The following is a 24715-nucleotide window of genomic DNA, read 5'->3' on the forward strand; positions in this document are numbered from 1 at the left end:
AACAAAATTTAGTTATCAGTATATATTTTTTATTTAACAATAATTTTTATAATACTATGAAAAGACTTCCATAAATCCGTAATATAATGATTATCCGAGCAACATAGTTATATTATCAACAAAATTATTCATATTGAATTATAAAACTCAAATAATTTAATTTACGAAACAACTATGATTTAGTTTCATATAATTTTTTATTAACAATAATTGGTATTATTATATTACTATAAAAAAAAAATTCTATATTGATCGGGACTTTTCTATGTAACGATTATGATACCAACAGAACTACATTGCAAACAATCTATTTTTTATAATTTTCAAAATTCATACAATTTAACTAACGAGACAACTCTAATTTGATCATATAATTTTTTATTTAATTATTATACTACTATGAAAATAGTTTCATATTGATCAGGATTTTATAGTATAACGATTATCCCACCAACTTAATTACATTATATACAAAATTAATCATTTTAATTTTTAAAATTCAGACAATATAATTTTACCAAACAACTCTAGAATTTTTTTATCATATTTCAAAATTTAAATAAATAAGAAGTCAAGGTTGATATCATACCAAAATGTATTTATCAACATATATTTTTTTAGAGAATTTACCAAAATATCACTTTTTCTATGTTTTTTTACGATTATACTATCATTTGAAAATATTTACAAAAATACTAATTTTTTACTAGTTATTTGTGAAAATACGGTGCAACAAGATGCAACCATATGCAATTCAGTTAACTGGCCCCGCATGGGTTGCAACTATGGCCGCATCTAATTGCAAGTATGGTTAATTGCTTGTCGTTGTAACTGGTTGCATACAGTATTTTTGCAAATATTTTCAAAATTTTAGTATTTTTTCAAAATATTTAAAAAAAGATGTAGTATTTTTGCAAAACAATTTGGACTTGGGTATTTATGAGAAAATATTTGAAAAAGATATTGTATTTTTAGGAATGTCACATGGTCTGTGTTCTGTAAAGTAACCGCAAAAGCAAAAGCTAACTTTATAGATCTACAGAACCCATGGTGGCCAAGTAAGGTTAAACATTGATATAAGTATGGGAACCAAGCTTGAGCTGAGTAAGTGCAAAAACAGAGAGATCAAACAGCGAGAACACCGAGGGAGTGAAACACAAGTGTATTCCTCGAGAAACGAAGCTCGAGAATAATTCTTCGAGGTTGTAGCAAAACAGCAAAATAAATAAACTATTTATTTTGTGAAGTTAAACTACAAGTGTTCATAACTTAGTTTGCATCTCACTTTACTGATATAATTAAATCTTCTATTTGTTGTGAAATTAAGATTTAAATTTATCAGTATTGCATTCAACCCCCTTCTGCAATACATTCAAGGACCAACAACGACTCTATGATGTTTTTACATGCTACTGAATCTGCGGCAATAATTATCCAGCTTCTTCTTTATCGTCTAGCCTCTTGTCAGAAGATTAATTTTTCTAAATCTTCAGTTGTTTAACCCAAATACTAATTCGGAGCTTAAACATAAAGTTACTGATATTTCGGGAATTTTAGAATCCTCTAGGAAAGATAAGTATTTGGTTCTTCCGGCTACTCTTGGTAAAAATAAATTAGAGGTTTTTGCTTATATTTTTGAAAGAGTTCTAAAAAAGATGGAAGGTTGGAAGAGTAAGCTTTTATCGCAGGCAGGAAGAGAAATCTTACTAAAAACTGTCGTCCAGGCAATTCCCTCATATGCTATGCACTGTTTTCTTCTTTCTCAGAGTATGATTCAAAAAATTATGACTGCGGTTAGAAGATTTTGGTGGGGAGGTGATTCAGATAAAAACTGTATCTGTTGGTGAAAATGGGATCTTCTTTTATAGACAAAATGAGAAGGTGGAATGGGGTTTAGAGATTTAAAATCTTTTAATCTTGCTTTGGTGGCCAAGCAAGGCTAAAGGCTTCTTGTAAATCCTTTTTATTCTTGGGCTCGTATTTTGAAAGGCATTTATTTTCTGCGATCTTCTTTCGTGGGTGCTAAATAGGGTCTGAAAGCTTCTTGGCTTTGGCATAGTTTGCTTCAGGGTAGAGATATTTTGTTAGTTGGTATTCGTTGGCAAGTGGGTAATGGCAGAAGTATAAACTTTTGGTGCGATCGTTGGATTCCCAATAATCAGGGCTTTTTCGTTTGAGATGCTAAGGGTCCTTTTAATGTTAATTCTTCTGTAGCTGATTTTTTTTCATCGGGTAAATGGAATCTGAGTAAACTTAAAGAATGTGTCTCTGATCAATCAGTTTCGGAAATCTCTGCTATTCCGATTAGCCGAACGAATGATAATGATCGTCTTGTCTGGCACTTTGACTATAAAGGTAACTATACCGTCAAATCTAGCTATTACGTTGCTCCAGCCTTAAAGATTCATCTACTCAGCATGGTTCTTGTTCTTCGAATCCAAGAAAATCTTTCTGGATGCTCTTATGGTCCATCTCTGCTCAGCCAAAATTAAAACATTTCTTGTGGAGAATTTGTTCGAATGCTTTGGCAACAAAGGAAAACCTTTTCAGAAGAAAATGTTCTCACTCTCCTTTACGTCCAATTTGTAACACCAAGGTCGAAAGTGTGGAGCATATACTTTTTGAGTGTGAATGGACTCGCCCAGTTTGGTTTTCATCTTCGTTAGGTCTTCTAAGATCTTCTTCGCCTTCAATTTCTGTTATTCAGTGGTTATCTTCTACGATATAAATGCTTGAGTCAAAGAAGGATGTGTTGTTTTTCCTTTCAAAATTTGCTTTTATGGGATGGTTTGTGTGGGTATCCAGAAATAAGTTTGTTTATGAACATGTTCCAGTCAGCCCCGTTTCGACTATAAAGGCTAGTGTTCAAGCTCAGACAGAGGTTTTATCTTTATTAGAAACTTCATGTTTAGAGTCTAGAAGCTCCAGACTTGATTCTTCACTACAGTGGATCCATCCCCACTGAATAAGGTGAAGTTTAATTGCTATGGAGCTTTTAAAAATGGCTCAATAGCTATTGAAGTTATTGGGAGAGACCATGTGGGGCTGCTTGTTGATGGTCTGGGTTGTTCTGTTAAAGCTGTCTCCGCACTTCAAGTGGAATTAATAGCAATTCGAGAAGCATGTCAAATCATCAAAAGTCAACAATTATCTTCCGCAATTCTAGAATGTGATTGCAAAATTGATGTTGACTTTTTATCTTCGAGCCTAGATCCTCCTTGGAGTTGCGCTGTTTTAGTTGAAGACATCAAAGTTATAGCTTCTCAATTTTCTACCTTCTTTTCGTTTGTGCCTCGTCGTTATAATGCTCCTGCCCATTGGATTGCAAAACAAGTTTTTTATGATCTGCTCCCTCTTGATTGGGTTTCTAGCCCTCCAGCTGATTTACTCTCTTTATTAAGCAGTAAATTCTCTCGTGTTGTTTCTTGAGCTGGTAGCCAGCTCTTCTGTCCTGTCAAAAAAAAGGACAAGGATCTACTTAAGCAAGGAACTTTGTCGCAAATTAATGTTATCTTGCCTTCAGACTTGATTAATTAGGCTCTACTTAATAGTGCCTCCAACACTATTAAGTCAGATCATTAGTCTTATATGATCTTATTGATGAATTCGAAACTTGTTTTTATCTTTGTCGGATTTTCCAATTCAAGCTAGCTTGCATTTCTTCTTTTCAGTGTACTTTGATATCTTCTAGTTGGAAACACTTCTCCAGATTTTGTGAAGATTCAACCTCATATCCGGCCTTCAATTTTTGATTCGGGTGCTCATGCGCAACAATACCAGACTCACGGATATCGCTTACAAGATACACAGAAAAATATGTGCCACATTCATCTACGTCGCATATATTTCTGATGCGTATTCAATTTAGTACGTGCCACAAAATTTGAAGTTTGGTTACCGGGTCCTCAACTTGTCTTGTAGTAAGCGAGCAGGCCATGTTAAATGATAAAGGCCAGATACATATGTGTGCATATCATCTCTGAGCAATATATCAGCTGTTACCCTACTCACCTTGTATGGTTCTGATTCATTAAAAAGACTTCACATGTAGCTAGTGGGCTTACATTTATTATTTTTGGTGCCACAAGTTTTATGTTTCTTTTCTCCTTTACACGTAATAGCTTATAGCCAGTGACGAAATCAGGATTTTGAAATAACTAAGACCAAAATAATGGAACGTTAACTTAAAATATTTTTTCTGCTGATTTTTGAAGATCACCCGGGATTTTAACCTAAGCTGACCCCCGTTGGATCAAGCTTGTGTCACTTGCCTGAGTCCTAACGAACACTTCTGGAGAATTGTTATTGTTTCTTCAATTAATCTCGGAACAATTTCAATGATATAACACCCTTTCGGCTCCTCCCTTAGCTGGTAGGTCGAGGGATTCGAGTATCAATGAAAGACTTGACTAGAGATAAGTACTGATTTTGGAAATTTGGCCGGCACTATGAAAATAGTAACAGCTTTGCCATATCAAGTTATCAACTGCTTAAATAATCTTCACACCTGTATACTATAAAATTGTAACTGTGGTCTTCTCAGGAGTGTCATTGTATCAGTAGTTCGATCTTTTCTTTACCTGTTCTTGTTTTTTCTACTCTATTTTAGTTCCTGGCAGCTCTTGCCGTCTCATTATATTCTACATCTGCCAATTTGTTTGTCAGTACTCGTTTGTAGTTTTGCGTTCTATTTTCTTATTCAGCAAAGACTTATTTTCTTAACTCGACAAGCTCACAAGTGTCGTCGTTGGATCTTTGGCATGCTTGATCGACTGACAAAAATATGAAAAACTCCGTAAGTTCAAATAGTGAACAAGAGTTTAACAATATTATGCTGGTCCGTATGTTTTTTTTACGAAAAATTGATAATAATGACAGGGTGCATATAATGGATGCATGACCTGATTTGTGCACTGGATACGACTTTTTATGGAAGACAATCACCTAATGCATTTACGAAACCAGTACAATTTCATTCCCATTTGTTCTCTTTTAACTTCTTCTAGCTAAAAGGCATCTCTGAGATTCAGTAAGCATTTAGAAACATAAACTGACAACAAAAATTTCCACTGCAATTTATCAGATATGACAAGGTAGGTGTTGATTTGACTTGTAACAAAGAAATGGTATTGGTTCATTAATAAAAAATGATTGTTTGCCGATTTGGTTTGAATGGGTTATTGTGGGGAGATTAAGCTAATGAGTCATTAGGAGAGGCTGTATAAATAGAAGTGAGCTTTGTTTCAGCTCTATCCGGATCATCTCCAGCTGCAGGCCTTTAGGTTCTGAAGACTTTAAAATGGCTTCTTTTTCCGTGGAGGATTTTGTTGGCGATGGATGTCTGAAAGAATTGCTTCCGAAGCTGTTAGAAGAAGGCTGGGATGATGTCCCAACTTTGAAGATTATGAATTCGGATGATATGAAAGTCATAAACATGACTCAACAACAAAAGGTCGGTTCACTATTTTGCATATGTACTTTTATTTTGTCGATATGATCAGTTTCTTGATTTTTGCCAGTTCTGCAAGTTAACACAATTTGTGTCTTTGTTCTACTGAAGGATGCACTAGAATTAAGATCATATGTTCATGATCGCGCCTTGATGCAATATGCAGACAAGCTGGAGGCCTCGCAAAAATGTCTCCCAGAGCTACTAAATTTGAGTTCAGCAGATCTGTACTTACAATTTGGCATGAAAAGAGGTCATCTTGCACGTTTCTTACAAAGAACCAGTAATGAATATGCAGCAGATCCTCTGCCAGCGTCAATGACACGTCCGAGTAGACAAAGAACTATAACGCCATCTAGGAATGATAGTATTTACAAGAGCGGACTTATGTCTATCAACTCCAGAAAATTGCAGAGTATGGTAAGATCAGGACCCGCAGGCAATAGTGTGGCTTATGATGTAACGATTGAACAGTCCTTATCTGATTTTAAAATGAAAGACGGACAAATCTTTAAGGGAATTGTGGCCGCGGTACCTGATGAACCTAGAGGATGTGGTTGTGTACAGTCCCCACCTATTATTGAAACTGTTGCGCCATACTCTGTGATTGATAATATCTCCGTCCAAAAGTTAACTCCAGAATACAAAATTGGGATGGAGCGTCTGGTAAAAACAAAGACACCTCCGATGAAAGCCTCAGAACTTTGGCGTAGCAAACCAGCTGTGCTTCTCTGCCTTCGGAGGCCTGGGTAAATTATGTCATATTTCATTCTTATTCTGCATTCTGATCATAAATCTAAGACATAGGAAGCAAACAAGTTCTTAATGCATGCATAATCAACTAAGCAAACGAAACCAATAGATTAGAAGCCCTACTAACCTGGAGATTTGAGGCCACCGGAACTTATGAAGTCATATGCATTTCTGTTTATGAGATTTCTGTTTTTAATGATAATTGCTGTCTGATATGGAAATCCAGGTGCATCATGTGCCGAGCTGAAGCACACAAGCTATATGCAAGAAAACCAATATTCGACGCACTTGGGATTCAGTTATATGCAGTTCTTCACGAGCACATAGAAGCCGAGGTATGTAGTGAACTTCTAAAGGCCTCAGAGCTGTTCAGTTTTCTGTCGCAGTCCCTGACACAAGAGATTGTAGCTATTAAAAAGCTAAAATTTTCTCTTCTTTGCAATACTAATATCCATTCTTATTTGTTGAGGTCAGGTTAAGGATTTCTGGCCAAGATATTGGGGTGGCGTCGTACTTCTTGACAAGAGCAGGGAATTTTTCAAGGCCTTAGGTGGTGGGAGGCTGTTGAAAGACAAGTTTGTCTCCGGATTTCTGCTCAACCCTCGAGCCATCGCGAACTACAAGCGTGCAAAGGCAATGGGAATGGACTCGAACTTCAGAGGAGAAGGCGAGATCAAGGGAGGACTATTTATTGTTGGCAAAGGCAAAAGTGGAATCGCATACCAGTTCATAGAAAGGAATTTTGGAGACTGGGCACCTATTGCAGAAGTCATCGAAATCTGTGCTCGGCTTCAGGTACGGCCCGTAAGCTTCTTTAGTCCTTGACTGGTGAGCTTTCAGATTCTCATAAATTTTTTCTTGTTACTGCAGAATCAACACCACAGTCATGAAGGGGAGTCTACCAGATCACTGCAGGAATCTGAATATGTTTAATTTATATCTTTGTATCTTAACTACTATACTATTGAATTATTTGTTATCATTACATGAGGGATTGTGTGAGACTGTAATTCTTGCGCTGTGCGGAGAAAGATGATTGTGATTCTATTCATACAATACGTTTGAGACCTTGTCAAAATAGATTGCAGAGGAGCATTCATCTAGAAATGACTGTTCTTTCGGCTTTACACAGTGGCCGATCCGTTTAATGGGTTTCTTTTGGCTTTACACAGTGTATGATCCAAAAATCCGTTTAATGCATCCTGGTCCTAGGCATAGGACCCCTTAACCAACAGCCCTGTCCCGCTAAACGTATTAAACTTTTATTATAATCCTAACACCGTCGGAGCGGAGATTCATCCAACGATCTTGTATGTTCTTGTATGTTATGTTGGTTAAAGGCCCCTGACATACATATGCCAGCGGCCAGGACCCTTAAAAATGTCATGCGGATCCAAAAACCCATTTAGGGGCTTCTTGATATAGGAAAATCTATATGATCAGTTAATTTCATGTAATGACATATTAATATAACTAAAAAATCTTGTATTGGTTAAAATTTCACAATGAACTTCACAAAAGTTAGCATACACATAAATCCGAAGAACGCATTAGAGGATGAGTAGATACATAATCTGAATGGTATTATAATCAAATCAAAAGGATTGCCACATATTAATCAGTAAATACATTATTAAACACGAATTTCACCTCCTCTGCGCTAGATTATGCAGGCTTTGCCACTGGTTAATGCATTGTGTAAAATCTAGCCGGTTCTGCTGTAAAAAATTAACAACAAAACCCTTTTCATTACAGATACGCACATCTGGCTCGGACATAGAGATTAACGGCAGCTCTGCGTGAAAGTCGCTTGTTCAGAGACCAACTACAACCTCATTGCAAATGAAACTTCACTTCCTGAATCTAAATACAAAGAGCTTGGTATATAACCACGAAGTGTTGTAGAGATCTTTAGCAAAATCATGGTGATGTCTTACTCCATAATCATCGTGCTAATCTCGAAGAAGCTTTCATGTGCATGTACGAATGACGAATCTCATAGTTGTAATGGGATATTATCGAACGAAGTACTTCAGTTAGAGGACAAAACTACAATCAGAGTTCAGCTTTCATATGGGCTGTTTGCAGAGGCCCTACATGTATTAAAAAGATAATTAACTAGCAAATCAGAAACAGGTCCAAAAGTTGGGTACAGAGGCTGTGCAGCTATACCTTGTAAATCTTCTTCATCCAGGGTAATATTAGAATTAAGGCCCATTTGCACTATATTGTGGAGCTCATCCTCCCAGACATTTGGTACCTGCAGTTATATGAAACAAATTACAATTTTGATTGTAACAGACGAGATTTAATAATTGCAACATATTATCTATGGGGCGCTAAGAATTTTGAAGCTTGCTCATCCTCCCATAACTATTTTTTTTTCCCAATGATATTTAAGAATTATAATCCTTGGATACATACATATTAATTTTATAAGTTTTAAGTAATAGGGAGCTGCAGAAGGAGATAAATTACATAATAGCAAATAAACATATATATAGTGTGTGAACGAAGATCAAACATGACTCAAGGTAACCTGAGGATTAGGCTCTTTGTATCCCCCATTCATGGAAGTCAAATGGGAAGTAAGGCTTCTCCGGAGTTCATCTGGAGATGGTCCCATGCCAGAGAGACCAGCTGGAATTAGTCCAGTTTGTGGCAGATGCATCGGAGCATAAGGCATAGACATGCCAGGATGAAAGCCAAGTGTAGATGAAGGACCAGCTCGGGAGTGAAGGATCTGCGTCAAATTTCAAATACTTTGTGAATCACATCTAGTTAAGTGATAGTGATGCATCAATCAATGCCAAATGATTTTACGGTGTATCATGTGTGCTGGTGTGGTTGCTCTTACATCTTTCGCTAAAAGCCCTTCAATGTTAAAATCCAGCCGAGGATTAACTGTTGCAAGCTTCATAGAGAGAAACTGATGCAAATGGGGAACATATTAATACATATATCAGTTTCAAGTTTTGCAAACTTCAACAATTTTAACAAGAATTACAGTCATAAACAATTTGACTACATACCTCAACTTGTCGTTGTAGTGATTGAACATAATTAATGATTTCATCCAGCATTACTGCTTTACCAGTGACCTGAATAAAATCATCAGTTTTCATGAGTGAACCTTAAAGGAAGCACCTTTTTTATGCATCTATCTTTATATCAAGATTTCTAGATAACGTGTATTCTATTGAATTTTAAATTTGACTAACCTTGCTGCAACCTGGTACAAGATCCTGAAGAAACTTCATTCTTTCACTAATCTTCTCCCTTCTCACCTGTTTAAAAAGTCAATATTAAAACATTGTACCAGATAATAACCTTAATTTTGAATAATCATATTGATACAGAATGAAATATTACTCTTTCGGCAAGACTATGACTATTGGTTGCCTGCCCTCTTCTTGCTCGAACATGTATGTATTCTTCCTTGTTTGAATCAGAAGCCTGAGATCCCTGTTTACCATGTTTACCACCAGGCTTACTAATAGTTGAAGTTGGATTCTGGTCACCCTTCCGTTGAATATCTGAGTCATCATTTGTAGCTTCAGGTGTAACTGAAGCACCCCTGACTTGGTCAAGCTCAGATTCCTGCTAAATACATGTATTAACAGTCATTTAAGAAGGCACAGAATGCGTCCAAAGCAATTTAAATTAATTTTTACAAAACAATAGTAACCTACTATATTGCTAATTATAATACAATAGTAAAGATTGTCTACCTGGCCAATTCTTTTCCTTTTTTTGAAGCCATGTGTCTTGGCAGGAGTTCCTCCACTTCCCAATGCTGAAGGCTCAGCTTGAGCACCCCCACCACTAAACTCAGCTTCATCTGACTCATTACCGGGCTCACACAAAGCTTGCTTTGCTTGATCATTAGACCTCAGAAAGCTGTTACTTCTCTCAATATTAATCGGGCTCCCTCTTCTAGGTCCATGCTCTATAGGCATTATATCATCCTTGGAGAGTTCAGCCGTACTCATCTCATTTATCTGGGACTGCCCTACAGATAATGAGTTCAGTCTACTGCCTGCAAGAACTTCCTGTGTTCCTTGCATCGGTGCCGGTCCTCTAGTATAAGGACTCATGGATTCTGGAATGGTAAATGGGTTTGCTAAATTACTAAAATTTCCTCCACTGAAACATGAGAACCTGGCTGCCCGCTCAATGAACCCGGAATCTGTTGGAAACTGAGATAAGCTCTGAGGAACCATCCTAGTGGACGTTGGTAAAAGCATGGTCTCTTTCAACGTTGGATTATTTGGATTCCAGCCCATATCTATGGCCTGCTCTAGATCAGTTCTTGGAGGGCCCAGATTGTCTTTCCTAAATTCAAATCTACTCGATGAGCTGGTAATATTTTGCACATTCACATCACAAAATCCCATGTTCTGCGAATCAGTTGTTGGTTGATCCCAAATAGTAGCACAAAATGAATCCACCATAGATGCAGTGGAACACGAAGAAGACTCCATTAGATCTGCCTTACAAATTCCCATGCGATTTTCAGCGGGAATCAATCCCATTGATGCATTCGTTAGATTTGCACCACTAAGTCGCCAATCTGTTGGCACCTCTGCTGCATTATACTTCCTAGAATCCTCATTCCTTTCCTCAGCCTTATTTTTATCTGGGCTCCCCCTATCCATATCTCCCCTTACAGAAAGCGGAAAAAGAAGCCAAACCCAAATATGCTTCACTTAAGTTGTCTAACAACTATCAACAATTACCCTATGAACAAAATAGTTGCAGATTAATACCCAAAAGAAGACCTAATTCAAAAGAAGAAGAGGGGCGGTGTGGATTCTAACCCTAAAAAACACTTCAACTTCACTTCAAGAAACTCAAGTCCTAATCAGAGACCAATTGCACAATCCAGCTACCCCATCAACAAATCATAAGCTGAATCAAAATGTAAGGCATTAAATGGAGAAAGCCAAGACCCCATGATTATACACCAAACTCTACCCACTACTTCCAAAGCATTCACCAAAATCACACACAGAATCATTACTCCATTTCATAAATGAGCCTACAATTATAACATTAATCAAACAAACCCATTAAATTCAACATCATAAATAAGCATTCAAAGCCCAAAATTACCAGCAATAAATAAATAAATAACACCCCTTTAACTCAAAAACAAGAAAAGACCAAACCAAAAGTAGGAAAAGAAAAATACCCATTTCAGATTCTGTGCTACTACTTCTGCAACCCTGCTGTACACCATTCTGCAAAGCCTTCTTTTTCACTGATAAAACCTTTTGCTTGAATTTAGGGACTTCTCTTACAAACCCTTCTTTTTTCAGCTCAACTCAAACAAACAATTTGTACTATGACTCACTTCTCAGAGCTTCTGAACCAAGAAAATAAGAATAAAAATTAAAGGGTGTCTCAAGAACCTGAAAAAGAAGACTAATATCAATGGTCCTGCATTTATACCCACGCCTGCATCAAAAAAAGAGCTCTTGATGATTAACCACCGTCACTGCTACTGTAAACAAATACCAAAAGATATGCTATTATAATTATGTAAATTTATTAAAAATTTTCCGAATTCTGATAAATAATTGATAAAATCATTTGTATACGATCTTTATTGTTCTTTTCAGAATTTTTGTTTATCAGTGATAAAAAAAAGCTCAAAAATACTTAAGAATGATAATTTAACTGGGACAGGCTTCCTATATAAAATAGCATAAGATTAAAAATAAAGTTGCAAACTTTACCAACTAATCTTTAAAATATTTATTACTACTAATTATCAAAGATCTTGAGTTTAAGTTAGTTTAGTTGGGCTAACTTTACTTTAAGGCTACTGCTACTACAATAATTTACATGACAGTACAATAATTATACAAGGTTGAGCTAGCAACTGACATTGCCAACTCTCTTTGGACTTTTCTTTCATCTTTTTATTAAATTGTCCTTGATTACACATTGAAAACTGAGCTAATACTCCCTCCGTCCCGGTCATTTCTATACAGTTTCCTCTTTGGGACGTCCCATCATTTCTATACATTCTTAAAATAGCAACTTTTAATAATATAAAACACTATTACACCAACTACTTCTTTCCACTATCTTCATTTTATAATAATATAAACACTATTACACCCACTACTTTCCCCCACTATCACACATCTATAATTAAATATAAATGGGTCCCGCCACTTTACTCATTTTTTACACTTTTTCTTGGTCTCTGTGTCCACACCAAATGTATACTACCTATTGGGACGGAGGGAGTAGTCTTTAAGTGGTTAAGTTTCCTAGATACACTCCATCTTTTTTAAATGTTTGTTTCACTGTTTTGAGTAGTCTTGCTTATTGCTTTGCTTAAACTTGAAGTTGTCCAGTGGCATTTCCTTCTTTGATAGCTTCATTTGCTTATCCATGTTATTCATATTCTTGTTTTAGAGTCACCAATTCAAGGTTTTCTCACTCAAAATTTTAGTGTTTTAGGCTGTGTTCACTTCATGGAATGGAATGAGGGGAGAATGGAATGAAAAATTATATAGAAGTTTCAAGGAGGAAGAAGTAAGTATGAGCTAATGGTGACAAAATATGAATGTAGTTAATTTTTTTGTGAGAAAGATTGTGAAGAAACATAATGTTCAAATGGAATGAGCATTCCTTCCAAAACATGTGGGTTAGAGTTATAGTTAAAATAGTAAGGTTGGAATGATTGAAGGAATGAAAATTATATACATTTTCTTTGATCAACACCATTTTAGAGTACAAAATTCATTCCATTCCCCCTCCATCCCAAGTGAACACAACCTTAGTGAAAACAACCAAATATTTCTCAAAAAGTTTAGGAGATCCGTTTGCTTTAGTAAACAGCAATGTCTACTTATTTGATATCACTCAAATTGAAATGTCGGTGTCCGTCTTTTAACTCAGTATTAATATGATATTATTTATTGTTATAAAAATTATATAAATTATTTCCAACAAAAGAATTTATTAACTCAATTATTTTTTTATATTTTATATTTTTTAAAAGCGTAAAAACCCGAAATCATCAGATAAACCCACAAACTCACGTGTCTAAGTAGATTAGTATATTTTGACATATCATAATCTTTTTTAAATTTTGTGGCTCCCACTATTTTAACAGCAATGTCTAAGCAGAGGAGTGAACAGTGCCTAGCTAAAAGAGTGTGCTTTAACCAAGTTCAATGATCCAAAACAATATGTTTGGTAAATATTTAGCAAACAAAAATGTTTGGTAAACATAAACTCTCAAGTGTATGTCATAATCTATATGGTCCACACTCGACAGAGACATGTAGCTCTCAAATCTATTTTCTGCAGACAAAGAGCTCTCAAATCAATAATTTGAATGCATCAGTCACATAACCATGTCCATATGTACATATTGGTGTTATTATACTCCCTCCGTCCCAATGAATTATATACATTGGGATCGGACACGGACACCAAGAAAAAATGTAAGAAATGAGTAAAGTTAGATGGAAGTGGGTAAAGTGGTGGGACCCACATATTTTTTAATAATAGATTTGAGATAGTGGAGTAAAGTAGCGGGTGTAATAGTGTTTTTATTATTATATACTCCCTCCGTCCCAGTCAATAGTATACATTGGGGGACGGGGGCGCGGCACGGACTTTAATGCTTCAATATAGTATAGTTCTGTAAATTATTTTTAAGATTTTCTTTTTTTGTATAAAAGTATAACATTTATATTTTTATACAAAAAAAGAAAATCTTAAAAATAAGTTGTGGAACTATGTTTTATAAGAGCCTTAAAAAGCGTGTCGAGCAGTGAAAAAGAAACGTATACAATTGACTGGGACAGAGGGAGTAATGGAGATAGTGGGAGAATGTAGTGGATGTAGTAGTGTTTTATATTATAAAAAGTTGCTATTTTGAGAATGTATAGAAATGATGGGACATCCCAGAAAGGAAACTGTATAGAATTGATTGGGACGGAGGAAGTAGTAATTACTTGTCATTAATAATCATAATCCTCAAGTTAAAAGTCAGGGTAATCCCAGCTGATATTTAAAAATTAATATTCCTTTCGTCCGTCTCATTTTATTACACTTTTTTCATTACTCGACACGCATTTTAAGACGAATATAAAATATATTTTCATAACATTTTTTCAAAATTTTCTTTTTTAGTATAAAAATTTAGATAGTAAATATTTATTCAGAGAACAAAAAGAAATTCAAAATAATTTATCAAATTATATTTTATGAGAGCATTAGAATGCATGCCGAGCTCACGTCCCCAAAAACAATTAAGTGGGATGGAGGGAATATAATTTTTCTTTCATAAATTATGATTTTTTGTTAATCTTAGTAAATATTTGGTTGACAATCAGGATAACTTTCTAAGTTTAATGAATTTTATTTTAGTTTTAATTATTTTTATAATTTTTTCTATATACCAGTTTAATAATACTCCCTCCGTTTCTTTTTTCTTTTCTTGTTTGTGATGTCGGTACTGTTCATAACATGAGACAAATTACTAATTTAAATCTAATCTATAAAACTAAATATAGCCATGAGTGATCTTGTTAGATTCGTATTCACGAGTACTTTAATACAGTGAAGTTTTTATATTTAATACTACTACGAAATGAAAGATATTAACGATTAAAAATATGTGTTGGCAAACGTGAAAAGTACAAACAGGAAAAGTATTTAGGGACGGAGGGAGTAACATATACATGACATGTCAATATTGATAATTACATGCAGACATGCAAGGCAGCAAGGGGTTTACTAGTTTACTGGATTATATGCTTACTGTTGATGCAGTAAGTGTGTACAGTGTTCGTGTGAAGAACATAAGGACATTGATGAGTTATATCTGTGTCAGAAAAGTTGGTTAGGGTGAAAATATACTGTAAATCTTGAACTCACATGTCAAGAATCTGAGGAGTACTTGTGCTGCTCTACCCAGAAGGCAGAGCCAACTACTAACCATAGCTATACAAAACCTGCTATGGAAGAGTCAAACTGCCAAATGCTTTTCACATCATCATCATATATATGCTCCCTAGTACTCCTATTTCTCATGCTCATTCAAATATGCTTCTTTGACTGTATATTTCAAATGCTGGTAAGATGCATAACATGTGATTTAAGTAATCTCATCCAATGGCCAGGATTTGCTTTCATAGTTGACCCTTGCTCATTGTGTTCCATATATATCATGTAATATCGGTCCAAATCTCCTGTATATGCACGTCAGCAAGTGATTAAATAACATATATTTTCCTGACCGTTAAATAAATAGCAGGATCATATTAGGATTATAACAAAAAGTTTAATACATCCTGCATTTTTTAACCGCTCGACAGGAAAAAAATCATGTCCAGCAGTTAAAAAAGTGTCGTACATGTCTTGCCGAAACACCGGACGTAAGTTATAATCCTGATGATCGGATATTCATCCAACGGGCAGAAGGTTGGATGTTATTTAACCGATCCCTTACATATGTAATCTCATAGCATCTGGAAAAGGATGGTTATGTGATATACTCCCCCATGTCCATTTTTATACACTTTTTTTTAAATGGTCCATCTAATTATTTTTATCATAGAACTTATCAAATGTAGTAAAATTTTATAATATAAAAATTAATTAGTTGCACTACTTTCTTCAATATGCTTTTTTTTACATATTAAATATCAACAGGTTATACCCAACCAAAATATAAACAGGGACGAAGGGAATACGAGATTTTAAATTAACCAATATGTTTAAAAATATTCAATTCAAAGAAATCTAGGCATTCTTTAAATATTAAAAAAAAATTCATTTCTCATACATAGATAGGTAATTACTAGTCCAATTCTCGTTTATTTTTTAATAATTAAATATCCACATTTCATCTTTTGCACGCTCTTTTTCATATTTTTCATTATTTTTTGTTAATAGATTTGAAATTTAATATTATAAAAACAATAGAGAATACAGATAGAGATTATCATTGAAGTTTTCATTCAATATAAGTCCTATTTTTGGAAAATTAAATTATTTATTATTAGTTAAAAAAACTTCCTAGCACCATTGCAGAGTTCTCTTAGCTGGCATGTCCGTGACACGTGTAATATCTTTTCGTTTTAAAAATGTGAATCAGACTTAAAATTATGGAAAAAAAATTGATTCAATTTATTGAAATAATCACATATTTATCGGTTCGATCCGTTACAAAATTAAACACCGCGGGTTTTAGAATAACGATTATAGCACACATCCGGAGAGAGGCAAGCAAATGATTACTACCTCGATTCTTAAATATGTGCATTTTGACTTTTAGATACGTATGTTAAAATGTTTTGTCTAAAAAACCGTTTTATTGAGTTTAAAATAAGTGATTATTGCTTCCAGTAAAAAAAAGTGAAGTAAAGTTAAAAAATAGTGAAGACTTATAAGGTTTTTTTTTTTTGACAGAATTCCACTTGCACGTAGTGATATACACCAATACTCCGAGTAGTTTTTTTCATTCAAAAAGCTTATTATCTAACCGAAAGACATGAAAATGTCTCCGAAAGTTTAGACGATACAACTTAATGTACGAAATAAAACCTCCCAAGCTTTTAATCCACCTCATCCCTGAAATATAAAAACAAAAATGCTCTATTAATAATTGAAAATCACCGGTAATTATTAAAATCTCAACATCAATATAAATTTATAAAAATATAAAAGATGAATACTAAATAGTATAAGAACAATATCTAACCAAAGGTTTCACCTTTGGTTAGACACTAATCAAGACTACGTGGCCATAATTGGTAGCATATATTTTGGATCATTATGGGTAGTAAAGACTTATAAGTGATTGAGAAAAAAATAGCATCATAACCTTTTATAAGTGTTTCTCGACTTTTTACACAAACAGTACGAATAAGTGTTTATAACTTAAAACTCCAGAATCGGGGCTTAAGCCCGCTCAAACACCCACTATACAGTTAAAAATATTATTCTTGAAATTTTCTTTTTCTAAATAAAAATATTATATCAATACTTTTATTAAAAAAATACTTGAACAAAACATTTCTAGTTATGTGGTCAAAACATCTTAAGAGGTGTGCTAAAAAGTCAAAGACAGATAATAAATGATGGAATTAACTAATTTTTAACAGTATAAATATGAGAAAATGATTAAATGATTGAATATTCTGAAAGATGATAAAAACAGTATCACACCATCTGAAATCTGTATGAGCAAATTTTTTACTAGCATGTTGAATTTTTTTACTAGCATGTTGAATTTTAATTTAGCAGGAGTGGTACAATATGCTTGCTGTTGATGGACTGTCAATCCATCATTCCATTTCTCTCATGTCATTATTAGTTGGCCTTGGGACTTGCAATCACCAAGACCTAAGCTTTAAATAATGAAAACTTTAATTTAACAATCTTTTCCATGGTTAAGCCTTAACAGGTCCAGTAATGATTTGCATTGATTGGGTTGATTCTGCAAGATACTTGTTTAATTCATTAGGGTTGGTTCCCCCATTTTTATACAATTCTTTATAGAATATTCATCAATAATATATTATTAAAATTTATAATAAAAATTCAATTGCATCTCATTTTATACATTAAAAATTAATAATTAGTTAATTCCATCATTTAATCTATTTTATCATATTTATCCATTAAATTATATTTTATCTTAATTATCTTGCCCGCCCAAGCTCAACAATGTACGGTTCTTATTATTGTTATGATGGACTTTTCTAATGTGTCTCCTTAATACTCATTTTTTAGTGAATGTCATAATTTTTTTTTGGTTTTAATTCCTTTCATTAATATTATTGTCCTCTTACATACACAAAATTCTCTATCTAAATATAATGTCTACTCGTCGGACACACCAGAAAGTCCTTTAGTTTATAACCAAATTTTTTGGTAAAAGTTAAATATTTATTATTAAAATTATTGTAAAAACAACTTATAAAAAGATAAAAGGAGCATGCAAATATATTATTACATCTGAGCTTGCATTCACCTTGATGAAAAGAAATAAAAATAACCAGGCACGGAATGAAAATTGCACACTAAGTAGGGGGGTGGTGGGAGAAAATTTCTATGATTTTTTTTAATTGTCCACTTTTAATCACAATTCACTAATTTTTCCTCATAAATTTTTTTGATTCGCTAAAATTTTTATCATAAAAATTTAAATTTACTCATATTTAATTACTCTTATTTCATATATTAATCTTTTTTTCCCATAATTCTTTTAAATTTTTTATTTTCAATTCTCAGCTCCTATTTTATTATATATATGTAAGTGAATGAAATTTTTATACATAATGTTTGTATCAAAAATTTATGGTCCAATCAACAATGCAGAGGTGAGTAATTCTAAGAAGAAAACGATAAAATATAGGGGCCGTTTGACTGAGTTTAAAATAAGTGCTTTTTGCTTAAAATAAAAAAGTGAAGTAGAAGTCAGAAGCAAGTTAAGACTTATAAGTGATTAAACTGTTTGGGAAATAAGCAGAAGTCCTGAAACAAAAGCTAGCAATCCTAACTTCTTTTAAGTGCTTCTTAACTTTTTACACAAACGGTACAAATAAGTACTTATAACTTATAAGCCCAAAAGTCGACTTATACTGGGCAACCAAACACCACCATAGACCTACCACTCATGATTCTTAAATTAATAAGATATTTGTAAGAATTTTAGTGACAAGATGCAGCCTAATAGCAAATGGACACATAAGCTGGTGTGAAAATGAATACTATTTCAATTTAATATTGATTATTTCATGGGCTGGCATTGGCTCTTCTTTTTGGAAAAGCTAAACAAAACACCAAATCCCTCCAAAGCAACATGGGATGAGAGTTGGGTATTCGAGATCTCATAACAAGAGCTTTTTAATTTTTTTAATCACCTTAATACAAGACTGCGTAATTATATTTTATTTTGATGATGTACTACTTTGCATAGAAATGCGTTTATTATATTATATATGTGTGCATGCCCCGGACATGTTAATTAAAACGGTTTGTCTACTGTGCCATGAGCACATGCTAAGAGCATCTCCAACGACGTTGACTATAATCGTTGGCTAAATTGGACCTGTAAGGTATTATGTAAAATTTGCTGAATCTGTAAGACATTTTGCTTCAATGGTACTAGCTATATTGGTTGGATATAATTTAAAAATAGTATGTTATTAATATTTTAAATTGTTAAAATAGAATATATCAGTTCATTATGGTAATAAATGATGTACAATCTTTCTACAGATTTTCTTACAGACCTGTAGAGGTTCGACAAATTTAGTCATCCATAGGAGGTTGATTAAATTTATAGACAACAGCTAAGCATGGTTGGAGTTGGGTTTTTGGAGCTGTTGGCTAAATTTTTTTATTTTAGGTATGTCATATCACTTTTTAGCTAAGGGTTTTAGATGGTTGGAGATGCTCTAAGCGGGAAAATTTTTGAATTTGGATCATTTTTATTGGTGTGGTTGGTGTATATGCAGGGAATCCATCATTATTAAGTAGGAGCCAATCAAAATAATCTAAATACAAAAATTTCCGCGCTTCACTCGGTGCTTCAAAACACCAGCTCGTGTAACATTTTGTAAGATTTTTTAGACTTAAATGCAGTACGATATAGTGTTTTTTCAAAAATAAAATCGTTGGAACATTTGTCATTAATAAGTAATAAGAAAATACAGACACTCCAAAAAGTGTTTAAAATTATTATTTTTACATCTAGTTGATAATGTATAATCGGTTCCAACACACTACTAATAATAGATCAATCATCTGTCAGCCTTGTCATTTTCTAAAAATAAAATTGAACGTAGCATTACTTTAAATGATATTTGATCCTTTTCTCCCACCCTAGTATTTCACTAATTTTTTGGGATATCTTGATAAATTAATATAAATTATAATCTACTTATATATATAGTAGCCCAACAGGTTCGTGTCAAGCATCCCTCCTGAGCAAATAAATTACCTAGCTCCGAACCTGAGCCTAACTCCGAACCTAACATCTTCTCATATATATAAAAAAAAAATGTTATTCATGAGGCTCGAACTCGGGATCTCTCCAATACAAACACATCACTCAAACCACTTGAGCTACGCAAACAATTAGTTTATTACTCAAAAGCATTAATCACATACTTTAAAACTTTTGTATTTATATTCGTCTCAATATCTTATTTATTTGAGATGAGTTATTATTTCAGTTAAGTCTCATATATTGTTTACATGATAGATTAATATCTATAAATTAATTATTTACATAAATAAATTTAAAATTAAAAAAAAATATGAATAATCGGGTTCGTGCCATGATTCGGATTTCAAAAAATAGATATAATTCGTATTCGAATTCAAATCTAACTTAATAGTTTAAACGAGCACCGATACAATATTATAGAAATTTTAAGTCATGAATGTGAGAAATAAGTACAAAAACTGAGGTTTAAGCGAGCATCTTTGAAAGGAAAAATTGATGGGCTTTCAACATGGGCTATGTCATATTAATTTCTTTTATTATAAAAGGCAATTTACAAAGAGATTACAATATTTTGGAGAACACGAAATAAGGTGACTGAAAGAATATTCCTATGTAGAATATTTTTTTATTTTAAACTTATGAATTCAGAATTTGATGTGTAACTAAATCTTTTTTTAAAAAAATTATAGATATAAGGATAGTGACAATACATCAAATTTGGTGTCGGAAAATATATCTAAATGATATAATTTTGATGATATATGTATTTGAAATACTATAACTTGTGATATGAAGGTGAATTTAAGGAAATATTATATTGTTAATCAAAAGTCAACCACATAATAATAAAACGCGTTTACGAGAACTACTAAAAAGATTTGAGTTATAAATTTTACTTTGTTAAATAAAATAACGCAGAGAAATAAGTTATATATATTAAAGTCTTAAAACTATAATTTTTAATATGCCATCATCCAATATATAACATACCAGTTAAATAAAATGATTCAAACTACAGTTAAATTAATCATTTACAAATTAAACTAATAAAATATAATTAATTCTGAACCGGATAATCTGATGCGATACGGTGAAACTAATATCTGGTTAAACGGGACTAGAACAAGAATAGTTTTTTCATGATTCAAAATATCGAATATATAACTTGATATTTAACAATTGAACATGATATGCCACATTGATCACTCCTAATAAATACGAGTATCAAAATATTAAAAATGTGAGTTTGCACAAAGCTAAAAAAGTAACTACACGACTAATTGAACTAAATATTTTATGGTTTTATGAACTTCATGATGCCTAACTCATATCTACTCTCTTTTTGCTATTTGAAATTCCATAAAATCATTTGTTTGAGATCTGTTTTATAACGATTACATGAAAAATCATTAAAAGTCTTAATAGACAAGCTCAAAAAACTAATTATAGAAAATTAAAATTTTATAACGAGATAATGTTATAACATACTGTATCAAAGTAATATTCATCAAATATTTTTAAATTAAAAATAAAAATATAATACATTGAAGTACTATATAATTGATATGAAAAATAAAAGGATAAGACACATCAAAGGTGTCAGAAATTTTTGGGGTGCAATTATATGGTTAGTAGTTCAATTGATACTTTTATAATAAAATAAGGTACATGTCTTTTTACGTACAACACATGTTTCAATTTTTATTTATACAAAATGTGTGCAACATATGCTAAAAAGAATGTGTTGATGATCTGCTCCATCATGTATCACTTTAATAATTATGCAAACGTACGCTCAAAAAAGAAGAAATAAATGTAGGGCAACGCGGACCACACATCTTCATTTAATCATGATTTAGGATATCGTAATTCACATATCAAAAATTGGTTTTTATCAAAATCATGGTATATTAGTTGAAATAATTTAATAATTTCAACAATAAATTACAGATTCTTTTAATGAGGTATAATATATTTAAAATTTAAAATTTCAGTATTAATTTCGAATATAATTTTGAACATTGATAATATGATGATGGTCTCTATATCCTAACGAATTTGAATATAGAAATATCAGTTCAAATGTAGTTTTTGATCTATAATTTATTTTAAAAATATACTCCCTTCGTCCTATTTTAGGTGACCATATTTGACTTTCACGGAGATTAAGAAAAAAGTAGTAAAAAAGAGGAAATTTAGTTGGAAAGTGGGTAAAGTGGTGGAATATATCAAAATTTAATAATAGATTTGAGATAGTGATGGTAAGTAGTGAGTGTAATAGTGTTTATTTAATATAAAAGAGTATAAAATAGAGAAGTATTGTGTGTAATAGTGATAAGTAGTGTTTAAAAATAGTAAGTATAGTAAGTTCATTATTTTAGAGATGTCTCAAAAAAGAATAAGGGTCATATAAAATGGAATGGAGGGAATAGTACTTATTATTTTTATTAATGCTATTAGCTTACATATATTACATTTTTCATGTTTACATATTTTGTCAAAAAGTAAAACGTAATAGTTACGCTCGAAACAATATGATGACACACGGATATTATTTAAAACATAATACAAACTCAAGGTCCGTACAAGAACAATATAATGACATATGAATATTATTTAAAATACAGCAAAAACTAGAGCCCCGTGCCTCGCACGGGCTTTTATGCTAGTTTATTAATTTAAAATTTTGAAATAGACTCTAAATTAACACTAAAATATATACGAGTAATAGTCGCATAAAATTTGAAAATCACATGAGCTATATAAGTCAAAACTAATACCTAGCTTGGGTAAGAATAATAGTTGCTTAAATTTTGAAAAGTAACTATTCTTTTTGAATCATATAATAAAAGGATAATATAATCGAAACTAATTTTAATGAATAAAAATTCAATATATGTTAAAAACAATATTAATCTTAACAGAATAAGGTGCGGTATGAATGTATTAATTGCGTGCCAAGTTCCGATAGATACACAGACAGTACATCCCTATTTTATCCGGTCAAACCGACTATATAGATACTATACTATGGTCTATGAGACAGAGTAGTAGTACGATTGATTTAATATAGATCGAATAATATACTCCATCTGTTTTTTTACAGTAATACATAACGTTTGATTTTTTGACATACATTTTTTAGTTATTTGACTGGGTATATTGTATTTTAAATTTTCTTTTGTTGAATAAAAATATATAACCAAAATTTTAATTCACAAAAAATCAATATTTCTGTTTTTTTAATATATAACGTTTGATTTTTTGACACACATTTTTTAGTTATTTGATTGGGTAGTAAAAAATATTATTTTTTAAATTTTTTTTGTTGAATAAAAATATATAATCAAAATTTCAATTTACAAAAAAAATCAATTAAAATCAATAATTTTTATTAGCCGATCAATTTACCTAAAAGTACATGACGAAGTCAAAAGTGACTTATAAAAAAACGATAGGGAGTAGTATAACAGCTATGCCATCGGTCCATCACCGTTTAGTCGTTTTACATTTCATTTTATATGAGTTAGAAGATATACTTCTCGATATACAAATATCTAAAGACAAATCGGAATAGATAAATCACTCCCCTCAAGAATAAAAAAAATTGAAAAAAATATATAAATATTTAGTCTCACTTGCATGGGCCAACAATAACACGTACACATGTGTGCGTAATTTCATATCTCATAGCTACTGTCAACCATGTGTCTTTGTTGTTTTTTTTTTTATTTTGATTATCTGAAAATTATTAAATATACACGTATATAAGTTAAATATTAATTATGTTCATATATTTCTATATTTTAGTAAAATTTTGAAATACATATAATTTAACGGGACAAAAAAAAGTATCTTATTCTACGTGAGTGAATAAAAAGTACATTCCTGATTTTGAATAAATGAGCACTGAGCTGGACAGCGAAAGTGTATTTTTTATATCTGATGATGTAAAATTATATTAATATAAATAATTATATAAATATTAAAATACTATATATTAGGAAACATTCTCCAAATTATAAATTATAAATTATATATATTATAGAATATTACAAATAATTTAATATTATAAATAAATATATATGTTATATAAATATAATTATTAATCAGGTGCGGCCCGGAGCGGGGAAAGAGGCAACCGCCAGGAGGCCGGGATCAAAAATTTCTAAATTGTTTTTGAGTATCTGAAAAATTGTGTTTTCTTATAACTATTTTTCTATTTTTGAAATAAAATTTAATTTTTGATCATTATTTTGATTTATTAATGAATGTTGAAGATGAATTGTTTCGTGGACTATTTTCGTACGATCCGATCTCTTATGTAGAAATGATAATTTAATACACGACATGAAACCGACACGAAACCAACGAACAAGACACAACAATTTAGAGTTTGAGTTTTTATTTTTGTATGATAAGAAGAAGCATATTTTGCTTTTTCTGTCTAACAATGAAATGAAAAACTAAAACTGCTTGTATCGCCAGAGATGAAATGTTTATATATAAAGTAGGAA

The 24715-nt window shown here is 32.2% G+C and overlaps 2 protein-coding genes across 7 annotated transcripts; one reads left to right on the plus strand and one right to left on the minus strand.

Moving 5' to 3' along the window:
• Positions 1-4999: 4999 nt before the first annotated feature.
• LOC108195411 (uncharacterized) lies at positions 5000-7344 on the plus strand. Its single transcript, XM_017362370.2, has 5 exons — positions 5000-5452; positions 5561-6198; positions 6429-6537; positions 6677-6997; positions 7073-7344. Exons 1-5 carry the CDS (start codon positions 5300-5302, stop codon positions 7133-7135), a joined length of 1284 nt encoding a protein of 427 aa, XP_017217859.1. The 5' UTR covers positions 5000-5299; the 3' UTR covers positions 7136-7344.
• Positions 7345-7766: 422 nt separating this feature from the next.
• On the minus strand, positions 7767-11868 carry LOC108196815 (transcription factor bHLH49). 6 transcript variants are annotated; one of them, XM_064081413.1, is made up of 10 exons: positions 11397-11868; positions 11023-11113; positions 9934-10942; positions 9575-9805; positions 9424-9489; positions 9235-9303; positions 9060-9131; positions 8742-8945; positions 8375-8462; positions 7767-8295 (listed from the first exon to the last, which is right to left on the minus strand). In XM_064081413.1, the coding sequence occupies exons 3-10, from the start codon at positions 10858-10860 to the stop codon at positions 8258-8260; spliced, it is 1695 nt and encodes a 564-aa protein (XP_063937483.1). In that variant the 5' UTR covers positions 10861-10942; positions 11023-11113; positions 11397-11868; the 3' UTR covers positions 7767-8257. The 6 variants fall into 6 exon arrangements, with proteins under 6 accessions (XP_063937483.1, XP_017219742.1, XP_017219740.1 ...); XM_017364253.2 differs by having other exon boundaries at positions 11023-11243; XM_017364251.2 differs by having other exon boundaries at positions 9934-11243; positions 11397-11570; positions 11657-11867.
• Between the last annotated feature and the right edge of the window lie 12847 nt (positions 11869-24715).

This window comes from Daucus carota, chromosome 7 (assembly GCF_001625215.2).
Source record: "Daucus carota subsp. sativus chromosome 7, DH1 v3.0, whole genome shotgun sequence".
NCBI classification, from domain to species: Eukaryota; Viridiplantae; Streptophyta; class Magnoliopsida; order Apiales; family Apiaceae; genus Daucus; species Daucus carota.